The 17,501-nt window shown below is 44.2% G+C and overlaps 2 protein-coding genes across 2 annotated transcripts in view; both read left to right on the forward strand.

Moving 5' to 3' along the window:
- Positions 1-2,826, forward strand: part of cox4i1l (cytochrome c oxidase subunit 4I1, like) — an 11,273-nt gene extending 8,447 nt beyond the window's left edge. Inside the window, exon 5 of the mRNA XM_076290798.1 lies at positions 2,558-2,826. Within this exon, the coding sequence (XP_076146913.1) occupies positions 2,558-2,691 (134 nt within the window). The 3' untranslated portion in view covers positions 2,692-2,826. The remainder of the gene's footprint in view (positions 1-2,557) is intronic.
- Positions 2,827-3,726: 900 nt separating this feature from the next.
- Positions 3,727-17,501, forward strand: part of bcl2a (BCL2 apoptosis regulator a) — a 63,849-nt gene continuing 50,074 nt past the window's right edge. Inside the window, exon 1 of the mRNA XM_076290799.1 lies at positions 3,727-5,128. Coding sequence (XP_076146914.1) covers positions 4,583-5,128 — 546 coding nt within the window. The 5' untranslated portion in view covers positions 3,727-4,582. The remainder of the gene's footprint in view (positions 5,129-17,501) is intronic.

A 17,501-nucleotide genomic window follows, 5' to 3' on the forward strand; every position in this document is an offset into this window, starting at 1 on the left:
GGTCAAACACGAGCAAGGGCTTAAAGGGGGGATCAGAGGAGGCCTTTTAAGAAGCCTTCCCAAGGGGACTGGCCCCCTCGCTGGGATACACCTTAGTCCTCCTGCTGCATGGCGATAGCATGGAGGAGACTTGGCTCGCAAGGCAAGCCCACGCCGGCTGTCAGCTTGTCTGTTTGAATCGCCAACCCTCTTGTTCTCAGGCTTTCTTCTTCCTCTGTATCTCAGACACTAGAGATGCATCCTCTCATATACTTTCGCATACAGTAGGTTCACTCTCTTGGGGTATACAGGAAGCTAGCTCACACACACACACACACACACACACACACACACACACACACACACACACACAGAGGTACTCACACATACACACAACACAGCTGAGGTCCTGGAAATGTATGGTATGCTCAAGAGCATCATCACTTTTTCATAAGCCATCGTTTGATGTGAAGCCCCAAAGAGGAGGTGCAGATGTGGGAGTTACTCATGTGTCTGTCTGTGTGTGCGTTAGGTTAGGTATGTTGAGATAGCATAAGTCAGTGTACAGTCTGTGTGTGTGTGTGTGTGTGTGTGTGTGTGTGTGCCTGTGTGTTTGTTAAGGGGTGGGGATCACAGACTAACTATACAGTATTGTTACAATAGACATTGCAAGACAACCATCTATGATGCATTATGAAATATCCATAAACTAAAGAAGAAAAATACCATGAAAAAGGGCAAAAAACAGTAATTATGTATTTATGTTCATTGTATTGTGGTGTCAGTTTCACATAATTTAATAATTAAGCAAAGTGCAGAGTAAACTTTCTTTCTCTGGAAAATCAGAATGGATAATGTATCGTGAGTTGAAATACATCATAATATATCACTGTATCGGTTTTTCATCCCACCCCTAGTGTGTGCGCACGTGTGTTTGTGTGTGTGTATCTTCGTCCTGTTCATGCGAACAGATGCAGTGTGCAGTGAGAGTGTTTGTTTGTGAGTGCCTGCATGAGTGTGTGTGTCACTATGTGTGCCTGTGGTAAGTATGCACATTCTTGTGCATGTGTGTGTTTTTGAGTATGTGTGAGAGAGACCCAAGTGTTCTTTTCTCGTAGCGGGAGTGGCTGCATTAAATTCCCCTTCTGCAGGCTTGGTATGATGCTATGTTTGGCACAAGACTAATGTTGTGTATAGTAGATGTGGGCGTAATTCAGTTGGGGTGGTGGGGATGTCCCCTCTAAGTTTTGGCTAGCCACACCCTCAACCGAGTTCCATTTTCTCTCCCGCCTGTCGACTTTCCTTGTGTCTCATACTTAATGTTCACTAGATTGTATCTCAGTGAATCTTATTCTGTGGTGGCCAGATCCAGTAGACTTTAGGATCTGTGCACCGTATTCCTTTTGATGCCATCTTGTGGTAATTAGTTAATACTGCAATTGCAAAAACTGCAAATATTGCAATTGAAGAATGAAATCGCAAAAGTCTAGATATGGAAGTCTAGACTCTAAAACCTTGTGTAGTGCAATGTCTTACTCGTAAAACATATTCCCACTATCCATAAATTAATATCAGGGAAGGTTATTAGTGAGTTGAGAAGTCATACTTCAAGACATTATTACACTGTTAACACACAGCTGTTACAGATTTTCTTCCTTTCATTTATGGTGACTGGGATGACCAAAAACCCAATGTGCCTATTTCATCCCTGTCAGTAAAATATGCTTAAGATTTGAAGGTATTGAAATAGATTTGAAATATAACCTTCCTCAAGGAATGTACAGATGTTCAGAAAAGAGTTGTATTCACCTGCTGCAGGCATGTGCTGTACAAAGTGTACTCACCCAAGAAACCTTCAGAGAGAGAATGCAGGTGCAGGCTGGGCAGTTAGGCGCTTTTTTCCCAGCTGCCGGTTTCTTTGCCCCCGAGCCCTGACCGACCCCTCCCGTGCCTCCGCCCTGGACTGGGCATTCCCCACGCTACCGTCAGGTGCAGCTGCTCCAGAACCAGCCCTCGCATTTCTCCTCTCCTCCTCCCTATCCCCTTTCCTCGTTATTTTCTTTGTCTGCTGCCATTCCTTCCTTTTTCCCTCCCTTTTTTATCTCCCATTCAATCATTCAAATATTTCTCTCCCTCTCTCTGTCTTTTGCTCACTCGCTCATTCTCTTTGTGTGTCTGTGACCCACACACAAACATACAGGCAGTTATAAAGGAGGGGTGTCTTACGGGCTTTTGCACAATCAACCGTCTCTGTCTTGTTGGGTGGTTCTCTGTGGTTGTTGGGTTGGTTTTGTCTATCGAGGTATCAGACGTGTGCTCTTGGCCTTAACCCCTTCCTGTCTTTCTCACACAAGACTCAGATAAATGTCTTACTGTAATGTCCAGGAAAGAAGTGCCCCAGTAAATCCCATTTGCAAAATGAACAGCATGGTACAAACGTACTGCTTCCAGTCAAGAGACAGCTATTCTCTGTATTCCACAATTCTCTCTCTCTTTCTCTCTCTCTCTCTGAAATAGGTTGAAATAGGTGTCCTACTGTACTCAAGGTGTAACATGGTGTCTCATGTCTGTCCCCCAGTGTTTGGAGACGTACCCCACACTCTGAGTGATGAATGGGTGGAGAAGCAGACACAGAGGATGATTGACATGCGCATCAACCCAGTGAACGGCTTTGCATCACAGTGGGACTATGAAAAGAAGCAGTGGAAGTGATGGAATGTGATTGTTACTCTTTGGTTAGTGTCATCACTGACACTAACCAAATTATATTCACATATTATGACAAAAAGTAATTGATATCACACAGACATGAATGCACACATAATTAAATAAAACATTCTCATGCAACTGATGTGTTAGGGATTGTTTCTTCTCTCAATAGTTAAGAAAGGAATGTCTGATGAATAAATCCGAAATCACAGATATCACAAATTTCAGATTACATGGATGTACCCGTTACAGTTCTAGTGCTGACCAGAAATCAGTTTAAGTATGAATAGTTGCATTGATTTGATGCATACCATAGCTATACTACAGCAATTGACCATATGAAATAATTCATACAAGACCAGTTTAGGGTTATCTCAGGGCTAAATCAAGTGAATTAAACAATTAGGCTATGTCTCAACTCTCCACAATAAGTTGAGCTCTTTTGGGAAGACATTGGGCTGTGAGCAATCCAATTAAATTCTGGATTTATGTTGCGGAATCACTGATCCCAGACATGGAACAGCAGGACCATGCTAGCCATTCTGGTGGCCACTTTAGGCAACCCGATCAGACTAGGATTGGTCACAAGATTATTTAATTACTAACCCAAAATCCAAGTTCAGTCTTTACTCCAATCTGTTCTTGTAAATGAAAAGTATCTAAACATGTTTTGTTTTGTTTGTATTTTAAGTAATATCGAGAATATATAAGACAAAGACTTTCCTTTCTTACATCAAACATCACATCTCGTGTCTTCGGACAGAATCAAGTAGGCTACAGCTACACGCACACACGCCAGCGCATAGGCCTACATTGGACAATTTCCAAGAGATCTCCAGTCTCGTCTATATGTGGACACTCTTGTCCAAGTAATTACATCACTTGTTTTACTATAAATGATGCGCCCCTCAGTCTCGGCTCAGATGGCAAACTCATTCAGAAAAAACCCGTGACGTAGACGACGAAAGGGAAGTACTCAAGCCAGCCAGTGGGAGTAGGCTACGATACGAGCCAGCCAGACTTACATACACTGAATAGGGACCACAAGCTCAATGACACAAGCGTACAGCGGAGTCCCAGCATACGGTAATCGCAGACGTCCAAAGCCTATGGGATCACACATGGGCGCATGATCACCGCGTTTCCGTCCAGTGTTCTATCTCCAGGTCTGGTCTACAAATTGTTCTGAAATTATTTATTCTGATTGTTCTTTGATGTAGAAAGCGTGGTTCGAAGGGATCGTAAACGATTTCTCTTCCGTCTTTCTGTTGCTGTAAATGTTCACGAGGCTGACAAAACCGTGGAAAACGCTGTGTTTTCCATAAACTACACAAACTTCACATGGGAAATAGCAGCTTGTCTCAACACGATTCTCTGCCGTTGCATTCTACTGTGGGAAAGAAATATCGCTTCAACGCAGACTTTTACGCCTCAAAGTCACTCGCTACTTTCCCATGGATTTCACTTCCAGCCTCTGAAAAAGGGGCGTAAGCTACCATATGCGGAGATCAGACATTCCTACTCTTGCGGTTGCAGAGAACAATCTTGGGCCACGTACTTATGGTAGCGCATGGAAGTTGAATTAATGCAGCCGAGCAGAATTGATGGTTTATCACGTTATCTCAAACTTCCACGTGCCCATCATTAAAAGAAAAGGAGGCGTTTAATTGATTGGGCAAAAAAGCCTGCAAAATACAATCAAATGAAGTGGTACACTTTCTTACCGGGGGTTTATGCGACACAAGTTCACCGAATTTGCTGGTACATCACAATAGAAGGTGTAGCATTTCTGTAGCATTTCAATCAGTTTGTGTCAAATGATCGATCTGTCATTTCACGTGTATTGATATTAGCAGTTTGATTATAGTGATTGTGCCATTACCAACATACCATTATGGCAAACGAGAATTCATACGACAACCGAGATATTGTTCAAAATTACATTTATCACAAACTTCTTAAAAGGGGATATGTGTGGGAATTCAACAGCATAGCAGAAATAGACTCTCCAAATAACGGTGTAGCGGACAACTCTGAAGTTTACGCTCGGAGACTACACGTAGACGCGGCTGGAGACGACCCAGACTCCCCGGTGCCCTCCCTGCGCTCGCCACCCGACCCGCACACAAGATTGAACCGTGTCCTCCGCGAGGCAGGGGACGAAATAGAGAGGATGTACCAGCGGGACTTCGCGGCCATGGGGGACCGCTTGCACTTCACCCCAGGCACCGCGCAGAGGAAATTCACTGCGGTCGCCGAGGAGCTGTTCAGCGACGGCGTGAACTGGGGTCGAATCGTCGCCTTTTTCGAGTTCGGAGGAACCATGTGCGTGGAGAGCGTCAGCCGGCAGATGGTGCCCCAAGTGGATCTCATAGCGCACTGGATGACGGAGTATTTAGACGGGCCACTCCAAAACTGGATTGAGGAGAACGGCGGCTGGGTGAGTTTTATTTTTTTATATGCAAAGGAGAGATGGTCAACTGTACAAACTTTTTGCACCATTGTACCCTGACTGCAGATGTGATTTCTTGGTTGCTCTGTGTGTGTGTGTAGGGTGAGTGAGTAAGAGTAAAAAAGAGAGAGAGAGATGTCAAAGGAGTGCCTCTGACTGTGCCTTGCAGGACATCATGAATATGTAATACTCTTTGGGCAGTGGCTCTGCTGTCTTTACTCCTATGATCAGTGAGAGGGGCCATTTTCACACGTGCCCCATCAGTGCTAGGGAGAAACTGGCTTCATAAATTGTGTGTGTGTGTGCGTACGTGCGTGCATGCATTTGTGTGTGTGTGTGTGTGTGTGTGTGTGTGTGTGTGTATGCACGTGGGGGTGTGAGTGGGTGAAATGTGTGTGGGTGCAAGATGCATGATATGTGGGTGAATGTCACTAAGGACTTCCAAATGGTATGCTGTGTGTTTGTGTATGTGTGGTTTGTGGTTGATTCATTTGCAGTTCAATGGAGTGACACCATTACAGTCGGCAGAGGCCGATTATCGGTCTATGTCTTGCCGTCTGTCAGAAGGTGTGTATTTATATCTTTTTGAGACTTAAGAAAAAACCCAACAACAACAACAACAACAACAACAACAATCTAAAACCAATACTTACCCCAACTCTAAAAAGAAAACACTGTGGGTGGTGAAAAAAAGCAAAACTTTTTTGACTCACAATATCTTGTTTTGACATCACACACTCACATGGTATTGCACTCGCGATGTGAGTTTTCATTCTGCACTGAATAATTTACAGCATGGATTTTACCAGCCCACATCATGGCTGTGTGTGCACCTCGGAGGAGAAACTGTGTGCTGATTGGCTGAGCGATTCGTGTGTGTGTGTGTGTGTGTATGTGCGTGTGTGTGTGGAGACAGCGGAGAGCCGTTCAGGCCTGAAGGGCTCATCTGCCCCGTCGGGGCTCAGTATCCAGGCTGCGCTTTGGGCTCATGGAGAATCACAGCAGGGGCAGTCAAGGAGAAAAGCGAAACTTTAGAGTATTAACTCTGATGGAAGGAGAGAGAGATGGTATACATCAACAGATGTTAAGGTATATATGTTTACATATGAGATGCATTTGCCTCCATTGTGATAGGTATATATATATATATATATATATATATATATATATATATATATATATATATATACCTATCTTCTTTGGAAATTGCGGAAAGGGAAATTTGACACCTAATAGTGTGTGTGTGTGTGTGTGTGTGTGTGTGTGTGTGTCTATCCCAGTGTGTCACCCTCTGAGCTGCCCTTTGGCCGATACAGTCGGGACATTTAATGTGGTTTGCTGGTGAAGCATTCACAGAGCGAAAGAAGGCAAAGGCCATTATATTTGACTGGTCCGAGGACAGAAAGAGTGGGAGAGAAAGAGAGAGCGGGAGAGCAACTAATGACCCTCATTACTTTGCACATCCGCTCCAGGTTACTGGGGGACAGTCTAACAGCTCCCCCAGCTAAGAGAGGGAAGAGAGAAAAGGTGGTCAGGGAAAACGACAGACACAGAGAGAGAGAGATAGAGAGAGGATGACAGAGGGAAAGAGAAGGTGGAATTCAGAATATGGCAGAGAAAGATTGAGGAGGACGAGGAGGAGGAGGTGGAGATATTCATCACCTTGCCAAAAGTACACCATATTATCCGTTACCAGGATACAGACTCAGGCTTGGATTTCTAAAATTGGCCGTAACAAGATAGGTGGTGGTGTTATTTTTGGGGAATAAATGAGCTCTCTCCCCACCATGTGTGTGTGTATGAGACAGATAGTGTGTGTTATGATGGATAGCCATGGTCATCTCCGCCTCTCCTCCTTCCTTCAGGTGACAGCGCGCCGGCGCAATTAGGACACAATTAGCAGCTGGGCTCGTTAGCGGACCCGTTAACGCACGCTTCCATTATTTACGAGGCGGCTGGCGCCGTGGCTGGAGGCCGTCCATGACTAATTTATTTCATTTAGCCGTCAGAAGGTACATTAAGCGTCTGACGTGATGACCGGTGGTAAAGCCAATTAAAGCGAAGAGCCACAGACTCATTTACCTTAAGTGCCAGTCATCCTAATGGACTAATGCCAGTGTGAAGAGACTGCGCTGAGCAATGTGGAATTGGAATCTTTTGTCCACTTTTACCTGGCCGGCTCGTGGGCGTCGTTTTTGGAAGGCCGCTCCGCCCGCACACGAGAGTCCGTTTGTGTCGTCTACGTTTAGGCACCCTGCTAATTTGGGATGGTTTATGGGGTGGGAGTGGGGCCTTTTCTCCTAATCTGATTGGTTAATGGGGATGAGGGAAGGGGGCCTCTGCCCTATGGCCATCTGGTGTTAGGGGGAAAACTGAGCTTTTTGTTCATGTCACTTGAGGTGTCCTGGCCACATTGGCGACTGAAAGCGACAGGAAGAGAAAAGGGAACAGGAAATCGCCCCAGCCAGCGAGACAGACATGCTGTGTCTGTTTTCATATGATATGATTAATGTTTGATGCTGTGGTTGCTGCAGTCCGTCCAGAGGGAAGCACCAGGTGTTTCAGTGAAGAGCGGAGAAATGCCGTGGTCAGCTTTTCTTAGTTACACGCACACACACCCACACCCACACTCACACACACACACACACACACACACACATCTGTCTCACCTGTGATAGTGCTTACTGAGACAAAACCATGGACAGGTTGAACCATGGGGAGAGCAAATGTGGTTTAACACCTACAGACTGCATGACACCTTCATAAATCATACCATTCAATCTGTCCGTAGTATAGACAAAGATTTATGGGTGGCTGGTTAAATAACTGAATGCCAGTAAAACCAAGCTTCACATTTTTACACAAGTTTTACGCGTTCACATTTGTGAATTTATTTGTGAACTGAGGATTGCTCTCATTTTCAACACCAAAATGTCCCAGTATTACTTTTTATTTGTCCCAGTATTACTATTTTTTTTTTTTTCCAGTGTGAAATTAATTGCTCGTACCAAATAACCATGAAATACCACAATGAATAACTAAACGGTTGATAAGCTATTTGCGCCATTCCATCTCCAACTGGTGGTGCCCCCGTGCTCACAGGATGTGGGGAGTGTCACGTCCCTTCTTAGACTGGTCAGATGGTTTTGGCTTCCCCCTGCCGAGCAGAACCCCACCCCCCCCCCCATCAGCTAATCCTCTCGTATTATCCTCCTTTTGAATTAATGTGATTCATTAATCCTGGGATAAACCCGCTGGAATAATTGCACAGCCCATGGAGAATACACGATTCTGCCGGGGAGCGCTGGTCCGTTACATTCCCACTTTTCCGGGGACCCCCTGCAGTAAGCAAGCCGCTCTCTCGGCAGGAGGGGAGTACACTTCCAGTTTCTGGACGTCCACTTTCTTGACCCGACACTAAAGCACCAGTACCCACCTTCATCTCCATCATCTGCCAGCCCCAGAGAGACTATGTGGGGTACGTCTGAGTGGGATAGAATGGCATATGTACACTATGTGTAATACCAACATAAGTACTGTATATTATGGATGTACAGTACAGGACAAAAGTTTGGACACACCTTCTCATGCAATTTTATTTTCATGACTTTATTTTCATGACTATTTACATTGTAGATTCATCAAAACTATTAATGAACACATGTGGAATTATGTACAAAAAAAGTGTGAAATAACTGAAAACATGTCTTATATTCTAGTTTCTTCAAAGTTGCTATTTTTTTATTTTATTTAATACCATATTCAGCAAGCCATAACTTGACATATTCATCTGTGGGCCAAATAACTTTGCATTCATTCATAGTTTTAATGCCTTCAGTGAGAATCTACAATGTAAATAGTCATGAAAATAAAGAAAACACATTGAAATGAGTAAAAAGGTGTGTCCAAACTTTTGGCCTGTACTGTATTTTAATACCAGATTGTGTACATTCCTAGATTTCCATCATCCTTTTTTTTTGGGACTGCAGTTGCAATGACTTACGATGAGGGAGTAGAACAGTGTTGAGGTGCTTTCACATGACCATTTGAAGACATGAGGTTATATGTTTTTGTCTGAGCATCAGGAGAGCTGGTCAGAGAACAGAGAACCTGTTAAATGTTTACACAAAACGGCCTCCGACGCCACTGGAAACGCACACACACACACATTTGGCCACATTGGTATAATCCAGTTTGGACACTGCAGTGAGCTACTCTGCTAAGAATAGCCCGGGAGTAGACCTCTGGTCATTCCCTTGACCTTGTTTTCGTATGTCAGGAGATCATGGACAAGGGACAAAAACAACTCGATTACTCAACTCTGTTCTGTTCTACATGAGTCCAGCACGCACTGCACTCGAGCTCATCTCTGTGTCTGAGATCATTCCCAGAGAGATGAGGACTATTTGTCTGTGTTGTTCCTTTGGACGTCTGAAAGCATATCCATCACTTTTATAGACTGTTCTCCTGCGCCTGTCATCCTATTGGACTGCAACATATCTGTAGTTGGCAGAGGAGACATTCACACTAATATTGAGCATGGAAGATGTCAAAATAAGACATTTAAAATGCAAAATGGAAATTTCACCAGAAACTCAAACCGATACTTTTTTTGTGACACTTTGATGGGGTTTTTCCTCACTAGATGGAAAGAGATTCTAGAACCTTCTGTTGTCCCTAACAAATGTCAGCTACGCCAACCTTTTCTCATCTGCTGCAGTGACAAGTCTACTGAAGCATACAAAGCCTTGAAATGAATATGAAATTCCCCCTAAAAAAGAGAAAGAGATAGAGAAAGAGAGAGAGAGAAAGACCGATAGAAAGAGAGAGAGAGAGAGAGTTAGCAGAGAGAGAGAGAGAGTTAGCAGCTGTCGGAGTGGTCTGGTTTCTTATAGGTACATTCCAGCTTTGTCATACTGAATACAGAGAGAAAGTTCTTAAGGGGACACATAGACGCATACTCAAATCGAAATATTAAACACGCATACACACACACACTCTCACACACACACTCTCTCACACACACACAAACACACACTTACACAAGAGGTACAGCTGAAGATGAGGGATTCGCCCTTGCAAGGTGCATAATAAGAATTCTCATTATAGAATGACTTACCAAGCTACTTCAATTAAATAACAGAGTCTTCTTTCTCCCTCAGCAAATTAGTAATTCCTGTTATCATAATTGTTGCTCAACTGTCCTTATGTGTGTGTGTGTGTGTGTGTGTGTGTGTGTGTGTGGATATTTTGGGTTTGGGTTTGATGTTTGGATTTCTCTCTGTGACAAACTGTGTGTGTGTGTGTGTGTGTGATGAATTTAATAGGATGAGATCAAGAGAGCCACAGTTTATTACCACCTTCTGGCTTGTTGTTATTGTTCTGTGTATCTCTCTACGCTCTCTCTCTGCTTGTTCATTAAAAGTAGATTTAATGTCTATTTCCTCTGAATGTGTATGTGTCTGTGTGTGTGTGTGTGTCTGTGTGTGTGTGTGTGTGCGCACTTTTATATCTGCTTTGTGTGTGTGTGTGTGTGTGTGTGTGTGCATTGCCTGTAGATATCCCCGCAGTCTTCAGAGGAAATCCCCGTTGTTTCTTGGCCAGCGCTAATGAGATTGATTCGTGCTAATGAACGATTAAAGTCCGTTTACTCACTTTGAGTGCTGTCTGCCCTCTCTACACATACATACACACACACAGAGGTATAATTTCTTTTCATGTGCTTTTTTGCTCTCAACCTCTAAATGGATGTCTGGGCAATAAACTGGGGTGGTGTATTGTTTCATTAAGCTGGCCCCATGATCGTTACAGACAGGCGAGTAGCAGTGTGTCTCCGAGTTTGTGGGGTAAAAGCCTCCGTTTGACTACTATGTTTAGCCTCTGTGCGTGGGTGTTTATGTTTGTCTGTGCTTGCACAGGTATGTGTGTGTGCATGCATGTGTGTGTGTGTGTTTATGTTTGTGTACGCTTTAAGAAACTACAATCACACAGGTGTACATCCCACGCTTTGCCTACAGTACCTGTGGTTCATGAATGGTAGTGCTGACTGTGGGCTGTGTGTGTGTGTGTGTGTGTGTGTGTGTGTGTGTGTGTGTGTGTGTGTGTGTGTGTGTGTGTGTGTGTGTGTGTGTGTGTGTGTGTGTGTGTGTGTGTGTGTGCGCGTCAGGACATGGTGTTTAGGTAAGATAGACAGGATTAAAAAGAAGATGAGGGGCACATCAAATACGGCCAAGTGCTCACAGGTATTCATTCTGCCGTTTGTGTGAGTGTGTGCGCGCGCGTGTGTGTGTGTGTGCCTCCTGCACGCGTCTTTCAAGTGACGCCAACTTCAACAGCCAGGGTGGAGCCCCATAACCATCCAACAAGAAAGAGTGAAAGAATAAGAAAGAAGAAAAGACAGGAAGAAAGTAAGACCAATGGAGTGAAAGTAAGGCTGTGAAAAAGAGGGAGATTTTACGAAAAGAAACAAGTCATGAGTGAAAGAAAGGCACAGAGAAAATAGAAAAGGAAGAACTAATTGTTCTCCACTGACATCTGAGAGAAATGACTTCAAACAGACCCACACCCTTTTTCTGCAGCTGGCATGACTTTGAATAGGGGTCGGCCGCGAGACCTTGACCTACGAGAGAGAGAGAGAGGGAGAGAAAGAGAGAAGGAATTGGAGATGGACAAAAACAATAAAGAGCACGAAAAGAAGGAGAGGAAAGGTGGTTTATGGAAAAAGGTAGGACTGGAAAGAAAAAAAAGAAAGGGAGTGTTTGATGAAAGGATGGGAGGGGGGACTTTTTATCGTTTACTGCACCTGTTCTCAGGTATGAATGGGCGTTTCCTGGGATGATGGGTGGCAACTGGGCTGTGGCTGGGAAACATGATCCTGCAACACACACACCCGCACACACTCTTTCTTTCTCTCTCTCTCTCTCACTCTCTCTCTATCTTTCTCTCTCTCTATCTCTTTCTCTCTGTGCACCACACACACACACACACACACACACACACACACACACACACACACACAGATGAAAGATGGTAACTGTTAAGCAAATGTATCAGACTGAATAAATCAGTGAGGAGAGGCCTGGTGATGTGTTTCATCTTTGACATGGCATTTCACTGGAGAACCAGATGCCTACAAATTGGCAGTGACAGATACAGTCACCAGGAATGAGAGAAATACAACTAAAATTCCAAACCAGGTGAACACACATCTATCAAAATATGCCCAGAAGTGATTAATACACACACACACACACACATAAATGTTTATGAGCTCCTCTCTATTGCTGGACCAATATGTCCTTTGTTCTGCTCTGTTGGCCGTCTCGTTGGTTTGTGAGTAAGAGTAATTATTGATTAACCAGCCATTTTGAATAAAAGGATGTGTGTGTGTGGCTATTGTGTGTGAGTGTGTGTGCTTGTGGATCTATAGATCTGTGTGTGCTTTGTTCTGAAGGGTAGCATCAACTTTTCCACTTAAATTGGTATTGTGTGCTTATTGATTAGAGAGAGATGTTGTTTACGTTATTATGTCTGTGCGTGTCTGTGTGTGTGTCTGTGTATGTGTCTGTCTTGGGATTCTGTTTGTGTTTCTGGAACATCACTAGGCGTATGATATTTTTGTTATGAAGCTTTGACACTCAATGCAGACCAGGCTTTTTCTCACTACGGGAGCTCTGAGTATTCACATCAGATCTGTTGGCAATCCCCACGTTCATAAGAGACTTCACAACAAAAACACTCATGAAGGGGGATACAGAGAGAGAGAGATACAGAGAGAGAGAGAGAGAGAGAGAGAGAGAGAGAGAGAGAGAGAGAGAGAGAGAGGGGGGGAGGATAAGAGAAGCAGTGGAAAAAGAAACAGAAGACAATGCAACTTTGATCTCTCTTTATCTATCCATCTTTCTCCCTCTCGCTTGCTCACTCATTCACACGCACACACACACACACACACACACACACACACACACACACACACACACACACACAAATGCAGACATGTCCTTATCATGGGGGTTAAAGTCTGTGTCCCGGCTGGCTTGATCCACTGGGCGCTGCTCCACCCAGACCCATTAGTCTAATGACCGCTGCCTCTGATCCTCACCGGACGCTGCCGCCAGCGCTAGGGCCTTTGTTCATACTCACCAAAACACACACACACACACTGTGCACACATGCACATACATTCACGGACTCACGCATGCACACATACAAAGCACCACACAGGCTTTACATTCACTAATCCCATGTTTTCCTCCTTCTTGCTCTCTCTAGTTTTTTGTGTGCTAGCCATCCACCCATCCATCCATCCATTCATCCATACATTCATCCATCCATACATACATCCATACATACATCCACTCATATGTCTGTGTGAGTCCATTTCATGTGTGCATCTAGCTGCTGTGTGAGCTTGGCTCTCCCCCTGCACAGGGACACAGCTCTCACCCGGGTCCCCTTCTCCACTCTCCTCTTCTTCAGTGAGGTTGGCTCTCCGTGCCGAGACGGAAATCCCATTTTCTCTTACAGGAGAGAGAGAGATAGAGAGAGAGAGGAGATACCCTGGCAATGTGCTGGGAGCACCCCCTCTCCTCTTCTCTCCTCCGCTCCCCTCGCGCCTCCTCTCCTCCTCCCTCCCCTTGTGTATCCTTTCCCACGCAGTCTGATTGAACCTCCCACACAGGAGTTGTCAGCTCTGATGCTTTGGCACACAGAGGTACTTTACTTCAGCGCAAATCTGTGTCTCTGGCTCTCAGAGGGAATGAGGATGTGTGTTTACACACTGACACATAGAGACCCTCTCTCTCTCTCTCTCTCTCTCACACACACACACACACACACACACACACACACACACACACACACTTAAGCATATCCAAACATAAAAGTGCCAATACATCACACAACTTTACATATCCATTTAGATATATCCACATACAGACACATACACACACACACATACACAGAGCAGAGTGACAGAGCAAAGACAGAAGAATAGAGATGGGACGAGGTGTTTTGCAGTTGCGCTGCAGAGATGTGAGCGAGCGAGCAGCAGACATGGTTGCTAGTTTTCCAGTGCGACTGCAGGCTGCCAGGGCACGAAGGAGATGAAAGAGCAGCCGCCTCCGTCAGGAGGTGTGGGTCGAAGAGCGTGGGTCGGACACAGACACACACACAGGACTGCCTAATGGAATCAGTGTGTCCGTGTGGGTGTGTGTGTGGGTGTTTGTTTGTTTGTGTGTGTGTGTGTGTCAGTGCTGTTGCTGTTTTTTTTTTTACTGCAGCAAAGGATTTTTGCTTCATCCCCTCTTTGGTCTGCCTTCACCACCACTCTCACATCTCCGTCAGACTATCTCTTTCTCTTTCTCTCTCTCTCTCTCTCTCTCTCTCTCTGTCTTTCTCTATTTCTCTATCTCACACCTTCTCTCTGTCTAACTGTTGTTTCAATCTTAGGCTTTTTGTTTATTTATTTATTTGCCCCATTGCTGTGAGACTTCAGATGTTTTTTTAACCAACTTCCAACACACTGAAGCTCTGTTTTGCATTGCCAGTCTGGGGAGCTTCGGCTGCGCGTGTCCATGTTTGTTTGTGGTCGGAAGTTTTATTGACTTCTTTCGTTCTTTCTTTCGTTTTTTTTTCCTGCTGGGATCACAGAACCGCTATTGAAGTGGGGCCAGCTTTCATCTTCAGATGTGCACAGTAGCACTCTATGTTCCATGTGAACGGAGATTTGGCCTGTTCCTTGCTCTGGTCCATGACTCCACGTGTCTGTCGACGATACGTCCTTCAGTGACCTCAGTTCAAATACTTCCTCTTCTCATCCTGCCCCTCACATTGTCCTGCCTTCCTACAGTCACTGCCCTGTCCATCGTACTTGTATGAGGAGGATGATGCAGGCACAAGGAGTATTTTTTAGTGTGTGTGTGTGTGTGTGTGGGGGGGGGGGGGGGGTTAGAGAGCACTTCACAGGCCTTTTGTGTCTTCATTGTGGGGTGTTTAGCATAAGCGTGGCTTGGCCAGGCTTTGCTACGTGGTTGTTCAAGTTTTTTTTTATCCGGAGGCCTCTTTTGTCCCAGAGGAGGCAAACTCAGACTGTTGGTGGCCCAACGGCGATGGGGGTCTTGGAGAAAGGGGAGCTGGTCTCCATCTAGCCCCCGACACCAACCCTCCCACCCCCCTGGACGCACCCTCTACCCTCCCATGAGGAGGGGGGGGGGGGGGGGCTCTGGGGTGGGTTCCACTTGGCACAGCCGCCCGCCATCTGCCTCTGGTGCTTCTGTATCAGACACCAATCATGCCCTCTCCCCTCCCCTCCCCTCCAGCCTCGGAAAACTTTCGGAGTGAGAGGACGGAGAGAAAGGAGAGAGGAAGCCATTTGCGAGTGAGGGCTGAGCCAGGGCTGTCTGCCTACAAAGACCTCCATTGAGTGCCTCTCTCTGTTGCATCCAGCAGATGCACACAAATTATTCTGTCATCGGCTTGATTTAGCAGCTTAGCATTTTCAATTGATATTGATGAATTATAAGGGACGGTTCGGTATTTATGGAATGACCACCGGAGGAAAATAGGGGAGGGTTAAGGTTTTTTATTCTTTGTTGAGGGGAGGGTCACCCATTTTTTTTTCATTCTAGGAGGGAGGGTCACCCAACTTTGTATTCATGAAAACAGCAAAATTTGGGCCGTCACCCAGGGCCTCGCACCTGGCCAAAGATGACATTAAGCGTTTATTCTTCATTAACGCCTATTGAAGCCTAAGCAAAAAGCTTAACGTGGCTTAATGTCCTAAAACAACGATCAGTGAATACCAAATTTCTCTCATATTGTTCCTCATAATCACTAAGAACCTTTCATTTTTTTAGCATGAAGTCATATTAGGCATATTAGGCATATAAGGTTAGGCTACCTGACGTGACAGCATGTTTCTTCAATCTCCTTCACTGACGCATATGGAAAAGGCTTAATGTCCCAAAACAATGCTCAATGATCGTCAAATTTCTTTCTCATATTGCTCCTCATAACCATCTATAAAAATCTATCCCGAAGTTTCTTTTTCTTTTGGAGCACGTCCGAATCCCAGGACATAACGCACTGTCAGAGGTGGAAAGTAACAAAATACATTTACTCACGTTACTGTATTGAGTAGTAGTTTTTCTGTGTATTTTGTATTTTTTAAGTAGTTTATAAAATCAGTATTTTAAATTTTACTTGACTATTGTACTTGAGTATTGTACTTCGCTACATAAAAAATCCCATCCGTTACTTGAGTAAAAAAAAAAAAGTTAAGACTAACAAAAACAGAAAGGAGAGAAAAGAAATCGCGCCCTAAACCACTAGCCTAGTGATAATGATCAGCATGTAGCCTACAGTAACAGGACATGAATCAAGCTGGCGCAATGCAGTCTTTCTGAAAGTGATGGAGATGGAGCTGGATCACGAGATGCATCAGATTACATAGCCTAACTTATGAAAGTGTATTTTCCGCTATTTCAATGGGTTGTCTCAGTTCGTTTTAGCACTAATGATAGCGGAGATATTCAAGCAAACACCATGGGATTTCGTGTTTTGACGTTTGTGCTCACCTTTCTTTGGAAAGAAGTTTATTAGCAGTTGTTTCCCCTCATTTTGATGTCTCTCTTTTTAGTAACCTGACTTGGCTTTCTTGGAGAAAGACATTGCACCAGCAGCACAACAATTAGCGGTCCACTACTAGCGATGCTCAACTAAATAAACAAAAGATAGACTAGCCTACCTTATGAATCGTGCAGGCGGACTAAACCATTTACCTCTTTAGCAAGGGAGAGTGAGAGTGACCTTAGACAGTTTTCACTATGTTTTGTATACAAAATCCAGTCAGTCAAACTTTACATTTCGTCTGACATTCATTTTGACATTTAATTTGGAAGTTAAAATATTCAGGTAAAATAAATATATGGGGGACATATATATATATATATATATTTTTTTTTTTTTCCTTTTTTTTTTCAGTAATTAGCTTAAACTTCCAGTGAGTCTATTCGAAATTTTCACCACACATTATATTAACACACATATAAAAAATCCAAACATAAGAGTTATGTGTATTAAAGTGGAATGACACAGGAAAAAAGTATTGAATGTGCCTACTGAAATTTCTTCAATACTTTGTGGAAAAAGCCTTTGTTTGTAAAGACAGCTTCAAGACATTTCCTCTATGACAAAACGTAGCCTATTAGTCACAGTATCAGGTGTGATTTTGGCCCATTGTTCTAAACAGATTCCAGGGGTCCCTCTTGTGAATCCTGATCTTAGTTTCTTCCAGAACTGTTTAATTGAATTTAATTGCCTTCAAGTCTTTCTGGAGCTTTTTGTCCGAGTGGTCCTTGGC

The sequence above is a fragment of the Alosa pseudoharengus genome, unplaced genomic scaffold (genome assembly GCF_046254945.1).
Source record: "Alosa pseudoharengus isolate Yale_2024_CS ecotype anadromous, Long Island Sound unplaced genomic scaffold, YU_APseudo_1.1 YU_APseudo_1.1_scf_18, whole genome shotgun sequence".
Classification (NCBI taxonomy): domain Eukaryota; kingdom Metazoa; phylum Chordata; class Actinopteri; order Clupeiformes; family Clupeidae; genus Alosa; species Alosa pseudoharengus.